Source organism: Dermacentor andersoni, chromosome 5 (assembly GCF_023375885.2).
Source record: "Dermacentor andersoni chromosome 5, qqDerAnde1_hic_scaffold, whole genome shotgun sequence".
NCBI classification, from domain to species: domain Eukaryota; kingdom Metazoa; phylum Arthropoda; class Arachnida; order Ixodida; family Ixodidae; genus Dermacentor; species Dermacentor andersoni.
In genome coordinates, this window is record NC_092818.1 from 50,011,478 (window position 1) to 50,030,481 (window position 19,004).

The 19,004-nt window shown below is 45.7% G+C and overlaps 1 protein-coding gene across 1 annotated transcript in view; it reads left to right on the top strand.

The window, feature by feature from the left end:
- Nucleotides 1–19,004, top strand: part of LOC126530351 (cubilin-like) — a 206,637-nt gene that overhangs the window by 60,789 nt on the left and 126,844 nt on the right. The window contains exons 17-23 of the mRNA XM_072288317.1: nt 2,478–2,608; nt 3,441–3,627; nt 4,658–4,818; nt 7,047–7,228; nt 9,658–9,817; nt 11,570–11,907; nt 17,728–18,303. Of these exons, the coding sequence (XP_072144418.1) occupies nt 2,478–2,608; nt 3,441–3,627; nt 4,658–4,818; nt 7,047–7,228; nt 9,658–9,817; nt 11,570–11,907; nt 17,728–18,303 (1,735 nt within the window). The remainder of the gene's footprint in view (nt 1–2,477; nt 2,609–3,440; nt 3,628–4,657; nt 4,819–7,046; nt 7,229–9,657; nt 9,818–11,569; nt 11,908–17,727; nt 18,304–19,004) is intronic.

The window sequence follows — 19,004 nt, forward strand, 5'->3', positions numbered from 1 at the left end:
AACCCAATGGTTTCCTTTTGTAATTCTCCTTCTGAGGATGAGTGTCCCCCGTGAGCGATTGACTTAGATAAACGTACTCCTTCACAGGTTCTAGAGGCTGATTGGTGATCTTGAATTCGTGTTTCCTTGCCAGACTATTGAACATTATCTTTGTCCTCTGCATATTTATCTTCAGCGCTGCTCTTACACTTCATAGGATTTGGCAAATAAGTTCAGCGAAAGCCCTGAATGGGGATGAAGCCTCACAAACAAGCTGTTTCTGTGAAAACCAGATGGGTTTCCTTTGCAGCTTCAGGCTTAACTCCGGTGGATGACAATTTATCTTTCACTTCATTTGAGGCATCACCTTTTACTCTATAATAAAAATAAAACATTCGAGTGCACTTTTATAGGAATACAGTAAACTCTCAGTTGTACGAACGTCGGTTTATCGAATATTTCAGAATAACGAACTTTTTAAAAATCCCCGGCAGTTTTCTTATAGATTCTATGCAAAAGTGTTTCACTTAAACGAATTTCGGAACAGTCAATATTTCAGTTTAACGAGCTCGCTCAGAGGACCAAGGCGTATTTTTACGATCAGAACCGATGCCCGCCCTCATCAAACCGCCGCTCTAGCGGCAATGTAAGGTCGCTGGTGCTACAGTGCCCCTGGGGCAAAGCGGCGGCGCGGAAAACGAACGGCAACGAGACATGGCCTCCTAAATCACCCGCACAAAACGAGCAAGCATGTAATCTCGAAGGCCATGAACAAAGTAACATCGCTGGCGCTTAAAACGCCGCCAGAGCAAAGCGGTGATCTGTCACACCACAAACCACGTGGTGTGTTGTTTTTTTTCCGACCGGCTAGTCGTGGCATGGTCGTCGTCTCTTTCTTTCGAAAAAGAGACGATGAAGAGACGAAGAAGAGGCAACTGCCGAGCCAGTTTCAAGCCCTCTAGCTGAGATTGTAGGGTACATTGGAAAGTTGAGAGACTTTGTGTCAACAGCAAGCTGTGCCAGAAGAAGTGTACAAAAACATTGACTCTTTGGACAGTTTTGTTACTTCCTGCGCTTTAAAAGTACAAGTGCAGAAGAAGATAACAGATTTTTTTTTCTAAGTGAGAAAGGCAGCATTATAACTGTTATGAACCTTGTACTTGTTGATATGTACAAACTCCATTTCACACATTTCTAACACTATGGATGCCATGTCTTTTGCTCCATAAATTGCACTTCAAACTTTTGACTATGTATGCCATGTCTTATGTTGGTCTAGTGAATATTCAGTATAGTTAACTTTCAGTTAAGTGAACTATTTCCTTCGGTCCCTTGAAGTTTACTCAAGTGAGAGTTCACTGTATTTCCAAACTTCAATTAAATCAAAAACTGCAATAAATACACGCGCATTACGAAACCGAGGCGTCCTAATCAAATATTTCGGTATGAGCAACTACAAAAACACTACTTTGTTATTACTAATGCTTACGAAGATCATAAAAGAACATTTGTAATTGATTACGATGCTCATGATACAGATGAGATACAAGTCAAACAGGCGTTCGCTTACATACATTAATTTTCCATTAACCATTGCTGCAACTACAGTCAGTTTACCATCTACTCCAATTCAGACTTGAAGGGAACTCATGACAACTACCAATGGCTACATCTTAAATTTTCTCGTTCACAGTGGCGCACATATTTCTCGGTGCCTCACAGCTAGCACCGGCTCATGCTTTCCTCTTCTACTTGCAAAACAATATGACCACGTGGCAAGGAATCACTTGGCGAGTCTATCGCTTCAAGCTCGCTTTGTCTACTCAATTGACGCCGTCTTAAAATGCAGACTTCCACATAAGCTTCCCCGTCTCCTCGATAAATGTATCATGAACTTTCTCTGAACACCACATTAACTAATAGCTACTTGTACCACCTTGGACTCACCGCAAATCCGTATGGGGATAGCTATGGTGCGTTAAAAATTGCGTAACGCCTCTTCTTGGAATGTCCATGCCCGGCTGGCACAAAAATTTAACAACGAAAATGATTACGTAGGTAAGAATGCGTTCTTGTGCGGACTAGGCGTTGTCTATGGAACATTTACGAGCGCATTCTTAAATTCGTTATTGTTTTCGCTATTAAATGTTCCTTCAAACCGCCGCCGGTTACAGAGACGGGAGAACGTATCACTTCGGTAGAGTTTGTTTTGCTTTCCAACGACCACTAGGTCTAGAGAAAATACTGGGTCCTATAGGTCAAAGCAACTTCCTTCAAAGCAACTTCAAGCTTTCAAATTTCTTTTCATAAGCCTGCAATAAATGCACTTGATAAGCTTAATAAGGGCATGAGTGCACGACAATGTCGCTCCTTCGGAGGCTGTGTGTATGCTTTTGCTGAATGTGCGTTGAACTGTTGGCTTTAACTCTGCAATTCTGCTTAGAAACGTTGTGCTGTTGCTGAGAACGAAACGTGCTGAGAGCCCATAAACTGTGCAGGTACTGTGGACTAAAGACTCCGCCGACACTGACGTCATCAGGTCGGCAGCTGCAAGTAATCTTCCGCACCGACGACAGCGTCACTCGAGAGGGCTTCCTCGCGCACTACATTTTCCTCAACGAGAGGACGGGTTCGTGCTTTTCTTTCACCATTGATTATTTTCCAAGCGAGTGGTACTCCCATGCCAACTTATTTGATTTAGATACAATATCTTCCATATGTTTCGTTTAAGTTGTGGGGAGTAGCACAGTCTAAACGCAAGCAGTATTAGAAAGCGATCAAATCAGAATATCTTTTTCAACAGAACTAGCAACATAATCAAAGCAAGGTTGAAGTGAGCAGAATTTAAGCTCTATTAGCACGTAATGTATAAAAAAAATGCATGCAAAATAAAAGGTCAAAATAACCCCGTCAGGAAACGCTACATTTTACAGGGTTAACAATGCTTATTTAAATTAACGTGATTCTCTTATCATGCTTATACTTGATTATAGTTAATTTCACTTTGAAATCGTTAGTACAAATTGCGAGTTTCGAATTCCCTTTGTGCTGGCGAAGAAAGGTGGAATTTCACGCGTGATCATTACGAGATGACATGGCGACAACAAAGCCCGTTGGTCGGACAGACGCCACTGTGTTATGTAAATTATCCAGAAAAGTGGTTCAATTGTCTGCGTGCGGATATAGGTTCAAATTCGGTGGTTTCTCCCGTGTTATCAGGAATTCAGTATCTGACAGTATACTTGTAGGCAAGGCTCACGAGGGTGAGCCTTCACATTCCCAAAGGAACCAGTTATTCTCATAGGTTTCAGAAAAGGAACACGAGCACGCAACATGCATTCGTTTTTTAGAGTTTCAACGTGTTTCGAGAAACCAGGCACCCAGCGTTTCAGAGAAGACTCAGTAACTCTTCAAAGCACCACAGTAGGGACATCCTCAGAGTCTGGCCTCTTTCTTCGCAGCCTGCGGCGGCGAGTTCTACCTGTCCCAGGGCGTTGTCAGGTCCCCGCTCTACCCGCGTACTTACTTGAACGATCGAGATTGCTCGTGGGTGCTGCACGTTCCCGATGGCCGCCAGATAAGGCTTAACTTCACGCACTTCGACATCGCCAGTGAGCCTTCCTGTCGGCCCAGCTACCTCGAGATCCTGTGAGTACGGCTACGAAGCGTCGGGCACGCTGGGACCTGCCAGAAAGAAAATTAGAGCTGGCAAAGTGGACGTCGGGCAGCCCCTATTAATAGAGCATGAACGTACATATCACTACAATTACCGATTGAGCTGGCACATCTCACGCACACTCACACATTAGTGTTTCTGGCAGCACGTAAAAAAATCAGTGTTCTACTACTTGTGAACAACAGCTTCCCTTACAATATCAACTGAAACCAATCATCGCCAGATTGTGGCTCTTTTGGCGATGCTCAGCTAGAAGCCACACACTTGCTGCCGCATTTGGACGGGGCCAAAATGCAAGAACGATCGAGTATACTTAGGCTTGATGCCCGTTAAAGATCTCAGATGGTGAAAATTAATCTGCTGACCTACGCTATATGGAATGCTTCAAAATCCGATTGTGATTTTGGCAGGCGAAATTTCAGAATTTATCCTAATTAGACTGTAGCTCTCTGCTGTTTTATTTTCATCAATTTGTAGTACTGTTTTAAGCCCTTTGCTATTTAGGACTCATTATAATTGATCGCGATGTTCTTTGTAAGTGCTGAAGAACACATTGTGAAGAATTACATTGAAAGTGCTGCAAAGGACGTCGTTGTGGAGCTCGGACCACATATTTGGTACATTTTTTCATGTCAAGGAGCAGGTAGTCATGGAGCCAACCGTGATCTCCTTTTGCAGCTGAGCTATCAAAGACGCATACTCAATGTACAGTTCCTCACTCATTTGACGCCTTTTATTTCTGTTTTAGTTTTCTGTTACTCTATTTCTGTTTATCTCTCCTTCTGACAGCAAAGAATGAAAAAGCGTTACACAATCAACTAGGGGTGAAACATAAACGGAATGTCCTAACTGATGTCCACCTGTCAGTGTAACGAATGATTAAATCGGGTGTTTAGTGCCTTAGTGTTGAGGGAGGTCCCCCTATGCCCTCACATATACCTCTTGCCTCGTTCTTTATAAGCAGTTTACCTTTTGGTCTTTCGTTCCCCTTTCCGTCGCAAGAAACGGCGGCCAAGCGACGTCACCGCTGGCGGGCCGCTTCTGCCAACGCAGCGCCCCTGCGAATTTCGTCTCTGACACCAACACTCTCCGGCTGCACTTCGTGAGCGGCAGCAACCAGGCTTCCACCGGATTCGAAGTGTACTACGACAGCGCCCTGACAGGTAAAACAGCTGCCCACGTGATGTGATATAATCTGTGTGCCTGACTTCACGTCGAAGTTAGCTTCCTTTCTGTGCAATTTAACAACACGAACACGCTTTCACAACGTGCCATCCGGTTTTCGTCAATGCCACATACACTAAGAGGCTATTCGGAAAGATTTTCCTCGGAAGCCCGTGCAGGTGCCTGTATCACTCCTATCTCTCAAGTTTTCTTTTTGCCTATACTGTGCTCCGGAATCGGTTTCATGATCTTCTTTTCTCATGACCAGAGCGGTCATGCTTCATACCATAGTGGAGTGTGCCTGAAACGTTTTGTACGGCTTCGGCAGCTCGAGGAACGGGCGACGCGACCTTACGGTCCCTAGAATAGTGGGGCCGCCGGAAGCATGCTAGACGTGGTCGCTAAATCATGTCATCAACGCAATACCGGTGCCGCGAAGGGTGCGCTAGTGTTTCCTAAAAATCCCGGCTGCGTACAGTACTATTCGGTTAATGGTTGGTCACATTTGGACAAAAAGGGCCTTACTCTCTATTCCTGCGCTAGCGACCGCCATTGTCAAATTGCGCTTACGTCAAGTTTGCAAACAGTTTGCTGACGGCCGTTTTGGCACAAGAAGGGAGACTTTCCAGTGATTTTATTGTCACGTTGCTCCCCGCCAACGCGGTTGACTTCTTGACGTGCTCGATCTTCTCTGTTGAACCACTTCGCCTTTGCACGCGACCAAAATTGCGCCGACGCTTGGCTACCCAGCTTTGGAAGCCATGGTTAGGTTACGAAATATTTCGCTTTCCGCATAGGAATGGCTGACGACGCTGCTTGTGATGGCTTTAGTCGCAAGGGCGCCCTCGAATACGTCTTATGTGGCTGCCGTCGATACAACATAGACGGAAATCGCCCCTGACTCCGTTAGCTAGCACTGATGACAGGTCATTTTCAGAACAAATTATATTGGACCTCTGATGCCGTCGCAGCAGAGCGCTATGAATGCATCATTGCAACCCTAAAGAAAAACGAACCTGCACAAGCGACTTCAACACTGACAAGCTTTATCTGTTATTCTGTGGTGTGATTGGCTATGCTCGCGGAACGTGCTCTGTCTCTTTCTTTTCCTTCTTATCTTTCTAGCTTCACTTAATACCGCAACTCCTCATCGTAGCAGAATAAAGAGTGTTGTCTTCTCACAGACAGCAAAGTAGGCTGCATTGTTGCGTACTTCCATGCAACACATTAAACCTTGGAGGAGAATACGGAAACTGCAAGCCATGATGAACGGAACTTCCACGTTACAAGCGAATATTTCCAATTAGCGCATGATGACCGTGTTTGACGTGACCAGAGACAACAATTGATTGATCTCGGCTACGGCTTAGCTGTTTGCCCTATACGATGGCGCTAAAGAAAAAATCTCACGGGCGCGAGTTGAATGGCAAGAGGCAGCATGAGCTATATCAATGAGTACCACTGACTGCAGAAACAGTCACGTGCTTATTCTCATAGCGCTAGTGTAGAACGAGCCAGGTTCCTTACCACTGTCGTTGAAAGAAAGCGTGAATAATCATTGCATTGTACCGGTGCTAACATATGGCGCCGACATTTGGAGGTTAACAAAGAAGGTTGAGAACAAGTTAAAAGCCGCGCAAGATGAAATGGAAAATGTTGTGCGTACCGTTAAGAAATGGCAAGGGAGCGATGTGGATCAGAGAGAAAACGCGGGTAGCCGAAATTCCAGTTGACATCAAGAGAAAAAAAATGAAGCTGGGCAAGCCATGTAATGTCTGGGGCAGATAAGCGGTGGACCATTATAGTTACAGAATGGGTGCTAAGGAAAGGGAAGCGCAGTCGAGGTTGGCAGCAAATTAGGTTGGGTGAGGACATTAGGAAATTTGCAGGTGAAAGGTGGAACCAGCTAGCGCAAGGCAGGGCTCATGGAGATTGCTGGAAGAAGCCTTCGTTCTGCAGTGGACATAAAAATAGGCTTATGATAATGATGATGATGACGACGATGATGATGATGACATATGGTTTCAGTCTCTTGCTGTTTACTAAAGGCACATGTTTACGATCTCTCTTCACGGGGGAGCTTCTGGCGTCGCATAGCCCGCTTCGGCAAGCTATGCTTGCGCTGTGTCTCGGCATTGAGCCTCCCGGTGTTAGTGTGTATTTTTCAGTTCTTGGGCGGCGCAGTACCCAACCAGTCGAACACCTCCTCGGTAATGTCACTGTGCAGGCTGCGGCGGGACCACGGGCGGTGCCTCTGGCAGCATCATCTCGCCCAACTACCCGCAGCCGTACGGTCACCTCGCTGAGTGCCGCTGGAACATCCGAATCAACGAGGGTTCACGTATCGCTCTAGCCGTCGTCGACATGGACATCGAGAGGCACATCAGCTGCCGGTACGACGCACTTGAGGTACGTTATTTCTTTTTCCCTTCGCCTATGCATCGTCATCGGCTGAATTAAGCAAGTTTATGAATGTTGTCGGCCATTCCATAGCGGGACAAGGCTCTCTAATCAGATTTCCGCATGGCGCAAATAATACAGAGCTCTCTGGAATATACTTGAGCGCCATTTAATTACCCGGGGATGTACAATCATGCTCTATATATAAGGGACGCATAAGGGCAGCGCGACGGAGTTTCAAAGCCGTGAGTTTCGTCGCCATGTGGAAGTGGATAATTCATTTCTTCGCATTTTCATTTCCTTTTTATTCATCTTTCCTCTCCACAGCCCTCCCTTTTTCTCGATGGAGGGCGGCCGACCGGACATTTTGTTAGAGTTGACCTCCTTGCGTGTCATATCCGATTCCTTCGTTGATCTTTTTTTTTCTATTCTTGAACGCCGTACAATGAGAACTTTGCATCATTTCTATACCAGGAACCTGCTTACACAACCCAAGGATTCACTCACTCCTACAGGTGCGTGATAGATGTCAAAGAAGTAATGTCAGGAAAGTTTACCAGACTCATAGTTTGTTGTTCACAACACATGCTGGAAGCGTCGGTTGAGTCCAAATAGTGTTCCTGTACATGGTTCCCGCTAATAGCAGAGCTGCGCGTCGCGTTCCCTCACCGTTCGCGCCCCCAGCTATTCGCAAAGCGTGGTCAGGTGCTTTGGAAGCTTTCTTGCTTACAGTAAAGGTAACTTCACGATTCCGCTGCCGCCCTTCACGTTGCAGTTTCCTCCAGTTTGCAGCATCCTTTACGTCACTGTGAAATCATAAGGTCTGCATCGCGATAAACAACTTTATCCAAACTGATTCCCCATTACCAGTGAGTATTTTATTTTCTCCAAATCTTAACACTAAGCAAGCTTAAAATGGTAATCTCAGCCTACCAAAATGTAGCAACCTGTACGGTGAACAGTTAGTTCAGTTTGCCGGCGCTAAATTTTCGAATGAGCTGCCAATAGAAGTAAAAGTAGCTGGACACTTAAACTAAGTTGTATAATTGTATTACTTGTCGAACAGGACAGAATGCTCACATTTCTTAGTACTGTTAAATGTCTTTTCGTTATTTCAAAGCGAGAGCTTTGCTAACCTAGTCGAGCCGAATTTCGCCGTGGCCAGCAGTTTGACCTTCATTTGACCGCAGCGGCGCCGTAGCCATGGCAACCTGTCACTTGACTTGCCGTGCGCCTGGCTAAGAGGAGGGCCGCGCTCGCCTAGTCACTGCGCGCTCGGCCATGAACGAGAGCGAGGACGGGCCGTCTTCTCTGAGCGTTGCGCGGGAGCGGAAGGTTTTGAGCCGTCGTCGCCAAGCGGCGCTTGACCACCCCGTGAATATCGCCCGGCTAACGATGCATGTCTGCCCAAGCCTATTCTGCGACAGTCATATCGAGCCACCGACCTAGGCACAGCCGTCAAACCTGGCTTAGCGATGATTGTGTACCTAAGTATAATAATTATACCTAGGTGTACAATCGTGGCTATTTGAATTTTTCTGCTCTGTATTAGGTGGTACAACATGTCTACATGTGAGGACATCTTGCACCTGGGCGTTGCTTGTATTTTCTCCCTGCCTTTCCGCCCTTCTATTTCTCTCTCTCTCTCTCTCTCTCTCTCTCTCTCTATCTATCTATCTATCTCTCTGTCTCTCTCTCTCTCTCTCTCTCTCTCTCTCTCTCTCTCCTTTACGCATTAATGTGTGCATAGTGGATATTGGATCGACTACTAGCTTTTGAGCTATCGGTCCAAACATTGTTTTGTACATTTCTTTCGGATTGTTAAACGAAGTGCGTTTACTCCTCAAAACGTTGTGTTCATGCGTATTGGTTTCAGTTGGCGTGGTTTCCGGGATATTTTTGTTCCAATGCGTAGTTTGACGATTACTGGCTTATTAATAAAAATAGATGCTCAGCGCCGCTAGTCAGGAGCACTGACTGTGTGCTCCGGACAAAATTTCACACGCCGGACGTCAAACAGAAAGGATTCCTTCCTAGCCTCGCTTTGCTTTAGAACGCCTAATACGTGACAAAACTCTATGATGCTGCGAAAGACGGCTTCGACTAGTTGGCTCTGCTTCTTCGATTTTCTGTGAGCGAAAAAAAAAAAGTTGCTGTTTCGCCCTAAAAGCTAACATCGAATACGATAGCAAATTAGTAGACGGTTATTCGACGTAACAATAGTAGCTTTATCGGCCGTACAAACTTGGACCTGAACGATGACCTGAACAATGTACTCTGGGATGGAGACGATAATGGTCGGCTCCCGATCCAAGCTTGTTGTTTGATTTTTCGTGCTTCTTTAGTATATATGCCTTATTTTAACAAGCATGCACTGACCCATTAAATAATGAGTCATGGTCAACAAAACACTCTAAGCGCACCGTGACTGTGCGCAGATCTTCGACGGTGCGTCGGATCGCGGAAAGCGCCTCGCTCAGCTGTGCAACGACCAGCAGAGGCCGGGACAGCTCCTGTCCACCAGCAACAACATGTTCCTGCGATTCCGCACCGATGCTTCGGCTGCCGGGCGGGGATTCCACGTGGTGTACGCGGCGCGTAAGTTGCGCCATCTCTTGATGTAAAGCTCAAACGCAGCCTGTGTGCTAGCCACCGGGATTTAAAATGTGGCGTCGACGTCACGCCGCCATCAACGTGTCCCGGATTGTTTTCACGTTTCAAGCTTTTGGATCTCAATGCGTGCGCACTAATAACGCGAAGGGATTCTTGGATTTTATTCAGCATTGAACGTTGAGCCAGGTCAGCAGGGAACACAGCAAAAGCCGCAATAATAAAAGTATTATAAGTAATTTTTAGAGGAACACCGCCGTAGATGCTCCTTTAGAATGATCTTGTGCATCCGAGACCATTTTTTGTAATTGAAAACGAGGTTCGCTAGCTGACATTATAATGCGTACGTTCATAGTTCAAACGGATTCAATGTCTGGGAGAGGCCTTGGGTTAGCGATTTGTAGCTGTGAAAATATTAAGACCGGGGCTACATCGTAACGCCATGATAATTCTGTTGCGAACTCCCTGGAAGTCAGGATCAATTGTTTCGTAACGCGCTAAAATGCGGCACAAGAGCACGTGTACCCGGATCTTGAATAAATGTATACGGAAGAATTAAAACCAGACTAGTCACCCGAAGTAAACCAACACCTGACGCGGCGTAGCCTAAGTTTTCCACATTCGCAGTTGCCCTGCCGTTAACGAGCAGCAGGCGATTGCGTGCGTGAATTTAGGATATTCAGTTACAATCGCAGCTTTGAAAATGCCGTGAAATCCCGAGGAACTTGGCAATTTCAAAGCCCATAATATTTATTTTTCTCTGTTCTCTTGAGAATCCTCAGTAAGGTGGTAAGAAATATGAATGTGAGGTGCGTCTTCGCGCGATTATGGCGGGCGTAAGACTCACCAGGTTGAAGTGAACTTGGCACTAGCCTTCACAGGAGCGTTCTTTATACTTGCGAGTTGCTCAACCGCTTGGGATCGTCCGAGACGAAACGGTTAATAAACAAGCTATTTCCTTTTTTTTTTATTTCAGCCATGTATATACGCCAACACATCTGTCATATTAATGCAAGTTACAATCCTGTGCACAGAGCGCAGAGTAATAAAGTGCCTTCATTCTCCAAAATCAGTTTTTGGGCATTATTCTCACCTTTTCTTTTATTGAAACTCTGACGATTTTCTCGTGCAAAAACGTGTAGGATGCAGATGATTGTTCATGACGTGAGGTCCATTACGGTTTGCATAAGCCCCCGCATTTGGACAGGCAAATGTGCCCTTTGATGTACTTTAATGAGCGACAATTCAAGAACGCAGTGCCGAATGTCTCTCCTATGGAGGCTGCATATACATGCACCAGCAAATGGCCTTAACGAAACTTCTTTTTTCGTACTTGCTATTCACGTGGCCACAATTGTGTGGTGCGTCAGGACATCGTGTTCGTTATTGAACCGCTGGTAGAGGGTGACATCTAAGGAAACTATTTTTTTAGAGAGAACGCATACACAAGGAGCACGCACAGCATGTTTTGTGGGAAGTGCTTCAGCGTTTTGATTTTATAGCTGCGACCTTTAGCTGCTCGCTCGCGTGTTCTTATTTTTTTTTTCTAAACGAGACTGAAGCACTGGAGCCAGCCACTATGCAGAGTATTTCCTACCACTGTCACCTTTAACACATGCGTAATACCAAGTGCTTTATTTCTTTATTCAACAGGATTGTCTAAGCGGCAGAGAAAGAAATAAGTACTATCATAATTAGGAGGTAGAATGGCTTGTCATGCTGGAAAAGATGCGAAACCATAAAAAGAAATGACTGGACAGCCGAGAGACCATTCTATCCTGTCGATTCCTTTTCGGTTTTCGCGTCTAGGTCCCCCTAGTAAATATGAACCGACTAGCCCAGCAAGAAGCACCTATAGCACGGGTTCATTCTGCACGATACTTTCCTGCGCAGAGTGCAACGTGCGCATCCAGAACCAACGGCACGGCGTCATCGAAAGCCCCAACTACCCGGAGCCTTCGCCGCACAACGCCAACTGCACGTGGACCATCGAAGCCTTCTCGGGGCACAACATCTCCATCGCGTTCTCCTTCTTTGAGCTGGAGCACGACGCCAACTGCACCTTCGACTATGTGGAGGTGAGGTCATGCTCGATACTGTCTCGACGCGTGCCTAAGTGCAGTCATCATCGTAATCCCCATAACCACCATCGTCATTATCCTATTAATCCGTAAGCATTCTTTGGCGAGCTCCCCAGCCCAGTATCTGCACAAAAAATGCGTAATTTGCAAGGACATTTAATCGTATGATAGCGTAAATGGACATGATTATAAGCTTTCGCGGGATAAGGAACCACTGAAAGGAAGAAAATAAAATGAAAGGCGAATACCCACCGATATAAATAGGGCTACTTTCAAAATGCATGGCGAAGCTTATAGTAAGGGTGGGCCAACTGAAATTTGAGATTGGGTCAACTTGAAATTTGGAGGCGGCCCAAGTTGAAATATGGGAATAGGCCACCTTAAAATTGGGGGTGGGCCAATTTGAAATTTGCATGCGGGCCATCCTAAATTTAGGAGTGGGTCAACTTGAAGTATGGGGGTGGGGTGTAGCCCTAGTAAAATTTCGGGTTGCGCTTACTTGAAGTTTGGCATTGGCACAAATGAAATTTGAGGTTCGGACAACTTGAGATTTGGAGGTGGACCTACTTAAATTTGGGGGTGGGCCAAGGTGAAATTTGTCTGCGGACCAACCTGAGGTCTTGGGGTGGCCCAATATCCAATTGAACGCTGGTGAGCGTCCTTCTAGCGATAAACACCTCGCGGGCAGGCGAGTGTGTTCAGACGCTTGTCGCGTTTTCAGTGGGCCTTACCGAGGTGCAATCAGAACGCAGGCGAGAGCTTACGTGGACAAAGAACGCGCGCATAAACACAGGCTAGCGAGAGCGAGAGCGAGTTGACACGGCATCACGGCGATGCACTCTCCCCTCACGCAACGCCTCACGTACATGTACTACTGCGGCAGCTGGCGTTCTCTTTCGAGCATCACTTGTTGGAGAATCAAGGGTCTTTCCTTTCTTTAGATCACTATCATCATCTCTGCTCTGTGGAGGCGCACTCGTGCCCGGCGTTCCGGCTAAATTTGTAGGATTGCATTGGAGAGGCCGGAAGTGGCGAAGAAATCTTGCATTTGTTCACTAAGGCCTAAGCATTCTTTGCCACTGGAAAGGACACGGGTAGACGCGCATAAGCTAGGAAAAGCAAGAAAAACTAAGCAAAAACTAAGTCACAGCCGAGCCCAATTCTCAGAATTCCTGTAGCTTTTCATGTCCACTTCAAGACCCAGGCCTTTCACAATGTTTCAAACTACCCTCGTCTTCCGTCAACGGGTCGCCCTCCACCCCACCCCCCCAGTCAAATGGTTTACAAAAAATACCTAAAAATTTTCTTGTGACTTAGCTTGTATCCGAGTAGCTCGCGTTCTGAATTTAGCCATGACACTTTAATCCACCTTGCTCTAATTTGTACCAACCTTAATCGAACCTAATCTACTTGAATCCACCTTAATGCATCTTTATCCACCTTAATTCACTTCACTCCTTCTTAAGCCACCTTGCTCTAACTTGGTCTAACTGTCATTTACTTCCTTCTAATTCGCCTTAATTAACTTCAATTCACTATAATTATCCATAATCACTACTAATTAATGTTCTTACATCATTTACTGTCTTCTGTATTACTATAGTGGCCATACAAGTCGCATACTATTTACTATCTTCAGTATTGCTACTGACGTAATACAAGACGCTGATGACGTTACTGATGATGACCATTTTTGGTGCCATCGCCTGATCACGCCGGATTTTCTGCCTCACGGGACATATAATGCTTTCGCATTAAAAAGTAATTGCTACCCGCCGAAATTAGCTTAGGGGCTACGGCGTCACACTGCTTAGGTCGAGCCCGGGTGTTTGCTTGAAATGCCGCCGAATTTTCGTGGCGCGAAATGCGAAAATCCTCGTGTACTCATGAAGATTTAGGTGCACGTTAATGAATCCCAGGTGGTCAAAATCGACCCTGACTATCTCGCTAACGACGTGCATTTTAATAAGACCGTGGTTCTGTTACGCAAAACCCGAGAATTTATTATGCATTCTTTTTCGCCCTTTTTTTGGGTGGCCAGTGGTCGGTTGGGGGTCGTAGCTCGCTGGTCGCAGGTTGGACCTGAAGCGCCGATGCAAAGAGGGCGCGCCCACGAGTTGCGGGGTGCGTTCTTTGCCTAAAGCGAACTGTAAGGACGCACGTGCTGGCCGTTTTGTCCGCGCTGTGGTAGCGGTGCATCCATGGCTCCGCAAAACTTCCAGTCATGTGACATTTTTTTATAGGTAAGTTAGCCAAGAAAAAGGATATCATAAGAAGCCAACAAACGAAGGCACCAAGGTCAACACCGGGGCAATTACTTGTAATTACTAGTTGAAATAAGAAATTATACATTATAGGAATTGAAAGGGGATGAAAAGATAGATAGCCGCAGGTGGGAAACGATCCCACATTCTTCGCATTATGCGACGGATGTGGATCAAGAAAAAAGTATTTTCTCGCACGGTGTAGTGTAGGCACATAATCTCGATGCGTTCAGATGTAAAGGATTTACGTCATGCGTGGAGCTAACGTATGGGCTTTTTTATTTTTTCACTTACTAATAAAATTCACTTGTCGAACACTCCAGCACTATAGCAAAAGTGATGCCAGCTGTATGGTTCTGTAAATTTATGAGCTATTGTAACGTGCGTTGTTCCAGAGGGCTTAACTGGAAGTCGTCTGGCAAGCCTGTTTGTAAGCGTAAAATGGGTCAATACCGTTGCCAGAAATGTGCTAGTTAACGGCTCTGATCATTGTGGAATCGTGCAATAATAACAACAAACGCTACCTAAATGTCTTCGCTGCAAAAAAAAATACACGCAGACTCCTCTGGGAGTTGTTTACGTGTGCTATAAGCCCTTATAAGGCATTAAAAGCCCTTATCGCTATTTAGCACCTTATCCATCCGCATCGAACCACTACCAACGGTGACGGCCCCATCGCTCCTTATCATAATTATCAAGTCATTGGCTGGTGATCTGTCTGTTTTGCGTGACGTGAAGCGCATGAGCTCTCACAGATCGGTGGCATTCTCTCTGCGGTGGCGACCGCAGAAACACGATGGTGATGGAGCTTGTTTGACATCAAATTCTCACAAGATCGATGCTTTCCTGGTGTCTACAATGCACCGAGTTTTCTCCATATGTGCTTCTATGGCTTTTATTCCACCATCACCAAATCTTTCAACAAAGCCTTCATAGAAACCGTTGTTTTGTGCATTATTTTCCAATACAAAACCAGTACATATATATTATCATCTCTTAGCAGTCACACAGATCTCCTATGCTGGAAGAGTGCGTGACATTTACCAGCTTCTTTGATTTTAATGCGAAGCATAGTTTCGCTCATTCCACGCACTACGCGGTAAGTAGGACGCTGTCTCGCATCGTTTCGGGTCTTTTAAGTAAGCCATCCTTGCTCCCGAAAAACCCATAGATCATCATCATCATCTTATATAGAAAGTTAATGTATGCGATGGTGGGATCAAACAGCAAATTAGCCGGATGCCTTAAAAAAATCAGTCACGTATCATTCTTTATTATTTAGTGTCGGAGCAGTCGGTCATGCCGCCGCCATCATAAAAACGTCGTCGTCGTCACCGTCATCGCCTAGCTGCTGTCGTTACAAAAACAATTGCTCACCTCGCACAAACACTTCGGCTCATCTCGTAACGCAGTGCAGAACTTCAAACGATGCGGCATAGCCAGGTACCTGCAAATTTCGTCGCACAACATCGATTCCTGCAGTGCGTGGGACCTGCGTAATTATTTTGAAATTTATTTCGTCTGGACTGGCCCATCTTTGAGCCATTTGACGGTTGCCACTGGTTAGCCGCGCCGCTGTTTGTGTGCGTCTATTCTTTACCAGTCCTCGAGATTTGGCACGCACCGCTGTAATTCACATGTGGCATTTAATTACGCCTCTTGCTTCCATTTTTGTACGAATCATACATCAGACATCATACATCGCTTCAGTCCTTGTGACATCGCTGCGAGGACGTGTGACGATGTAGCTCTGCCTGATCGCGTGCTTGCTTTTCGCAATATCTTACGAATGGCATGGCGTAGCGCGTAAACATACGGGAGATCATTTTCAAGTTTCCCGAATTTTTTAAAAATCTACTTTGTTTGGCAGATAACATAATTCTTGTCCTTCAGCTCGATTATTCAAGCAGGTGGACATTACTAGCACGAGAAATCGAAACACACGTTGAACTAATTAACAAAAATACAATTAACTTGAAATAATCAGAAATCAGAAATCAGACTGAAATAATCACAAGAATAAGAATGGACTGGGGCGCGTTTGGTAGGCATTCTCAGATCATGAACAGCAGGTTCCATTATCCCTCAAGAGAAAAGTCTATAACAGCTATGTCTTACCAGTACTCCCGTACGGGGCAGAAACCTGGAGGCTTACGAAAAGGGTTCTACTTAAATTGAGGACGACGCAACGAGCTATGGAAAGGAGAATGATAAGTGTAACGTTAAGGGATAAGAAAAGAGCTGATTGGATGAGGAAACAAACGCGAGTTAATGATATCTTAGTTGAAATCAAGAAAAAGAAATGGGCATGGGCAGGACACGTAATGAGGAGGGAAGATAACCGATGGTCATTAAGAGTTACGGAATGGATTCCAAGGGAAGTGAAGCGTAGCAGAGGGCGGCAGAAAGTTAGGTGGGCGGATGAGATTAAGAAGTTTGCAGGGACAACATGGCCACAATTAGTACTTGACCAGGGTAGTTGGAGAAGTATGGGAGAGGCCTTTGCCCTGCAGTGGGCGTAACCAGGCTGATGATGATGATGATGACAATTACCTTGGAACCGATAACATATAATAATAATAAATACATCTCTACGCTGAAAGCATTTTCGAGATATTATTTCCTAAAGTCTTGAAAAAAATACATGGTCGTTCCAGTTACCTTTGTGCTTGAATGCATAAAGAAGCGCTTTGTAAGAGTAGTAAGTGGAACAACGGCGTATTATTACGGCTAGTGTCATGGCGCATATCTTCACTTCAAATTGGTGTCGTTCTGGAGACTCATTTCAAGTGGATACGCCATGCAAACTCATCGGCTACAATTCGTAAATTGCATTATGTGCCATATTTCTGTAGCAGTTAAGTAGAAAATATATTTAATTATTGAATATGTATTCCGATTTGTCTTGCGAGAAATGTCCACGTCTGTGCATAATCCAGCGTAAGGACTATACTTACGTTATCTGCGACAGGCGATTTTTAACATTCCAGACAACTTAAACATTATCAACCCGTATACATTGCACGACATTACAGTTGTCACCTGTGTATTGCACAAGCATAAACATTGCATGAGGACATACATATTGCGTAGGACAAGTATAACTACCAATCGTGCGCATTACATTCAATTTTACAACATTTTATTTACCACTTCACTCGATTCGCGCTTTATATAGATTTCGACATGTGTGTTGGATGGGGATATTATTATTTATATTTTTTTTTTTTGATCGTGGAAAGCCAAATTTCTGCTGGACGGACCACAACTATCTTACCTTGTGCCGACAGTTGAACAACGTGACAGCAGAGTGGAAAAAGAGAGGGGAGCAAAATAAAGATCCAGCAGAGGAAAATGAAAACTCATATTTTAATGTGGCAGACTAACTGGAAGATTTGCAACGTGTACTAAGACGCGAATTGCAATACCGAGCGCGAAAGGTGGAGATGGGCCTCTAGCGAGTGATGCAGCGTTTGGTGGGTCCATGGTGGATAAACAGTTGAAAACAAATTCTCTGTGAAACACAGCGAGAAACTTACTCCAAATAGACTAGAGGGATTTGCCCCCTGAAGTTCGCCAGGGACGATATTTTAGCGAGATCTCAACTTTAATTCTTCCGACCCATCTTCACACTGACTTGCCGATCCCGGTAATAACCGCCGCGCGGCGTCATCCGATCCAATTACCGACAGCAAACAAAAAATGGATGTCTAAACTGAAAGTCTCGAAACATGGTCTCTCATTACCATCGTCCCACATAATTGCCCAATTCACTCCGCAGGTTAACGAAACCGACTCCGACGGCCATTCCAAGCGACTGGGCCGTTTCTGCGGTGAAACCTCGCTGCCGACGCCCTTGGTTTCATCGAAGAGCATTGTGACGGTGCAGTACGTGACTGACGGCAGTGTCACGTCGCGGGGATTCCGGCTCGAGTACGCGTGGCGGGGCTGCGGAGGCGTGCTGGTCAAGCGCATGGGAGCCATCGAGACCCCCAACTACCCGCACGGCTACCCCAAAAACACCGAGTGTCTCTGGATTATCAAGGCGCCGATCGGACAGCGCGTCCTGCTCTCCTTCGAGGACATGCACCTCGAGTCCAGCAGAGGATGCCCCTTCGACTTCGTCAGGGTAAGTTATATGCTTTGCAGTTGCGCTTTGTTTGCTCGTGCGGATGCCACGGGTGAAGTTCAAATCCGTGCCTCGGCGACTATTTGCCTCACGGTACCGGAAGCATATCTCGATAGCTATGTTTTGGTGTGTATGCATGCGCCAGAAATTATTGCAGGACCGAAAACACGTAATCACCGCCATGTTTTAGACAGCAATTGTTACGGACACTGTCGAATTGTATACCATATTGTGAAATGCGGAAATGAGGGCCCTTAGAAATAATCAGAGAGGTCGTAGTAGCCCTATGGGTCAATCAAAAAGAGAGAGAGAGATAAAAGGAAGGCAGGTATGTTAACCAGTCAAGAGTCCGGTTGGCTACCCTGCGCTGGGGGAAGGGAGTAGAGGAACGGAAAGAAGGGAGAGAAAGCGAGAGGTAGGGATAGTGAGACGTCCACGAACAACCCTACCGAATCAAAGGCGCTCGCACAAGCCAAAGAAAGCACAGAAGTGCCTTTAGTGCTTTCTGAGCCGATGACCGGTGGGGACGGTGCTCCAAAATTGTTTGTTCAATCAGCAGATGATCATGTAGTTTCCCGAATGTGCCAGTCATAGATTGTCTTTGTGCTTCAAAGTGAGGATAGTGGCACAATATGTGGCCAATTCTCTCCTCGCCGCCGCAGACAGCAAATGCCAGACTTTCAGCCATTCCAATGAGTACT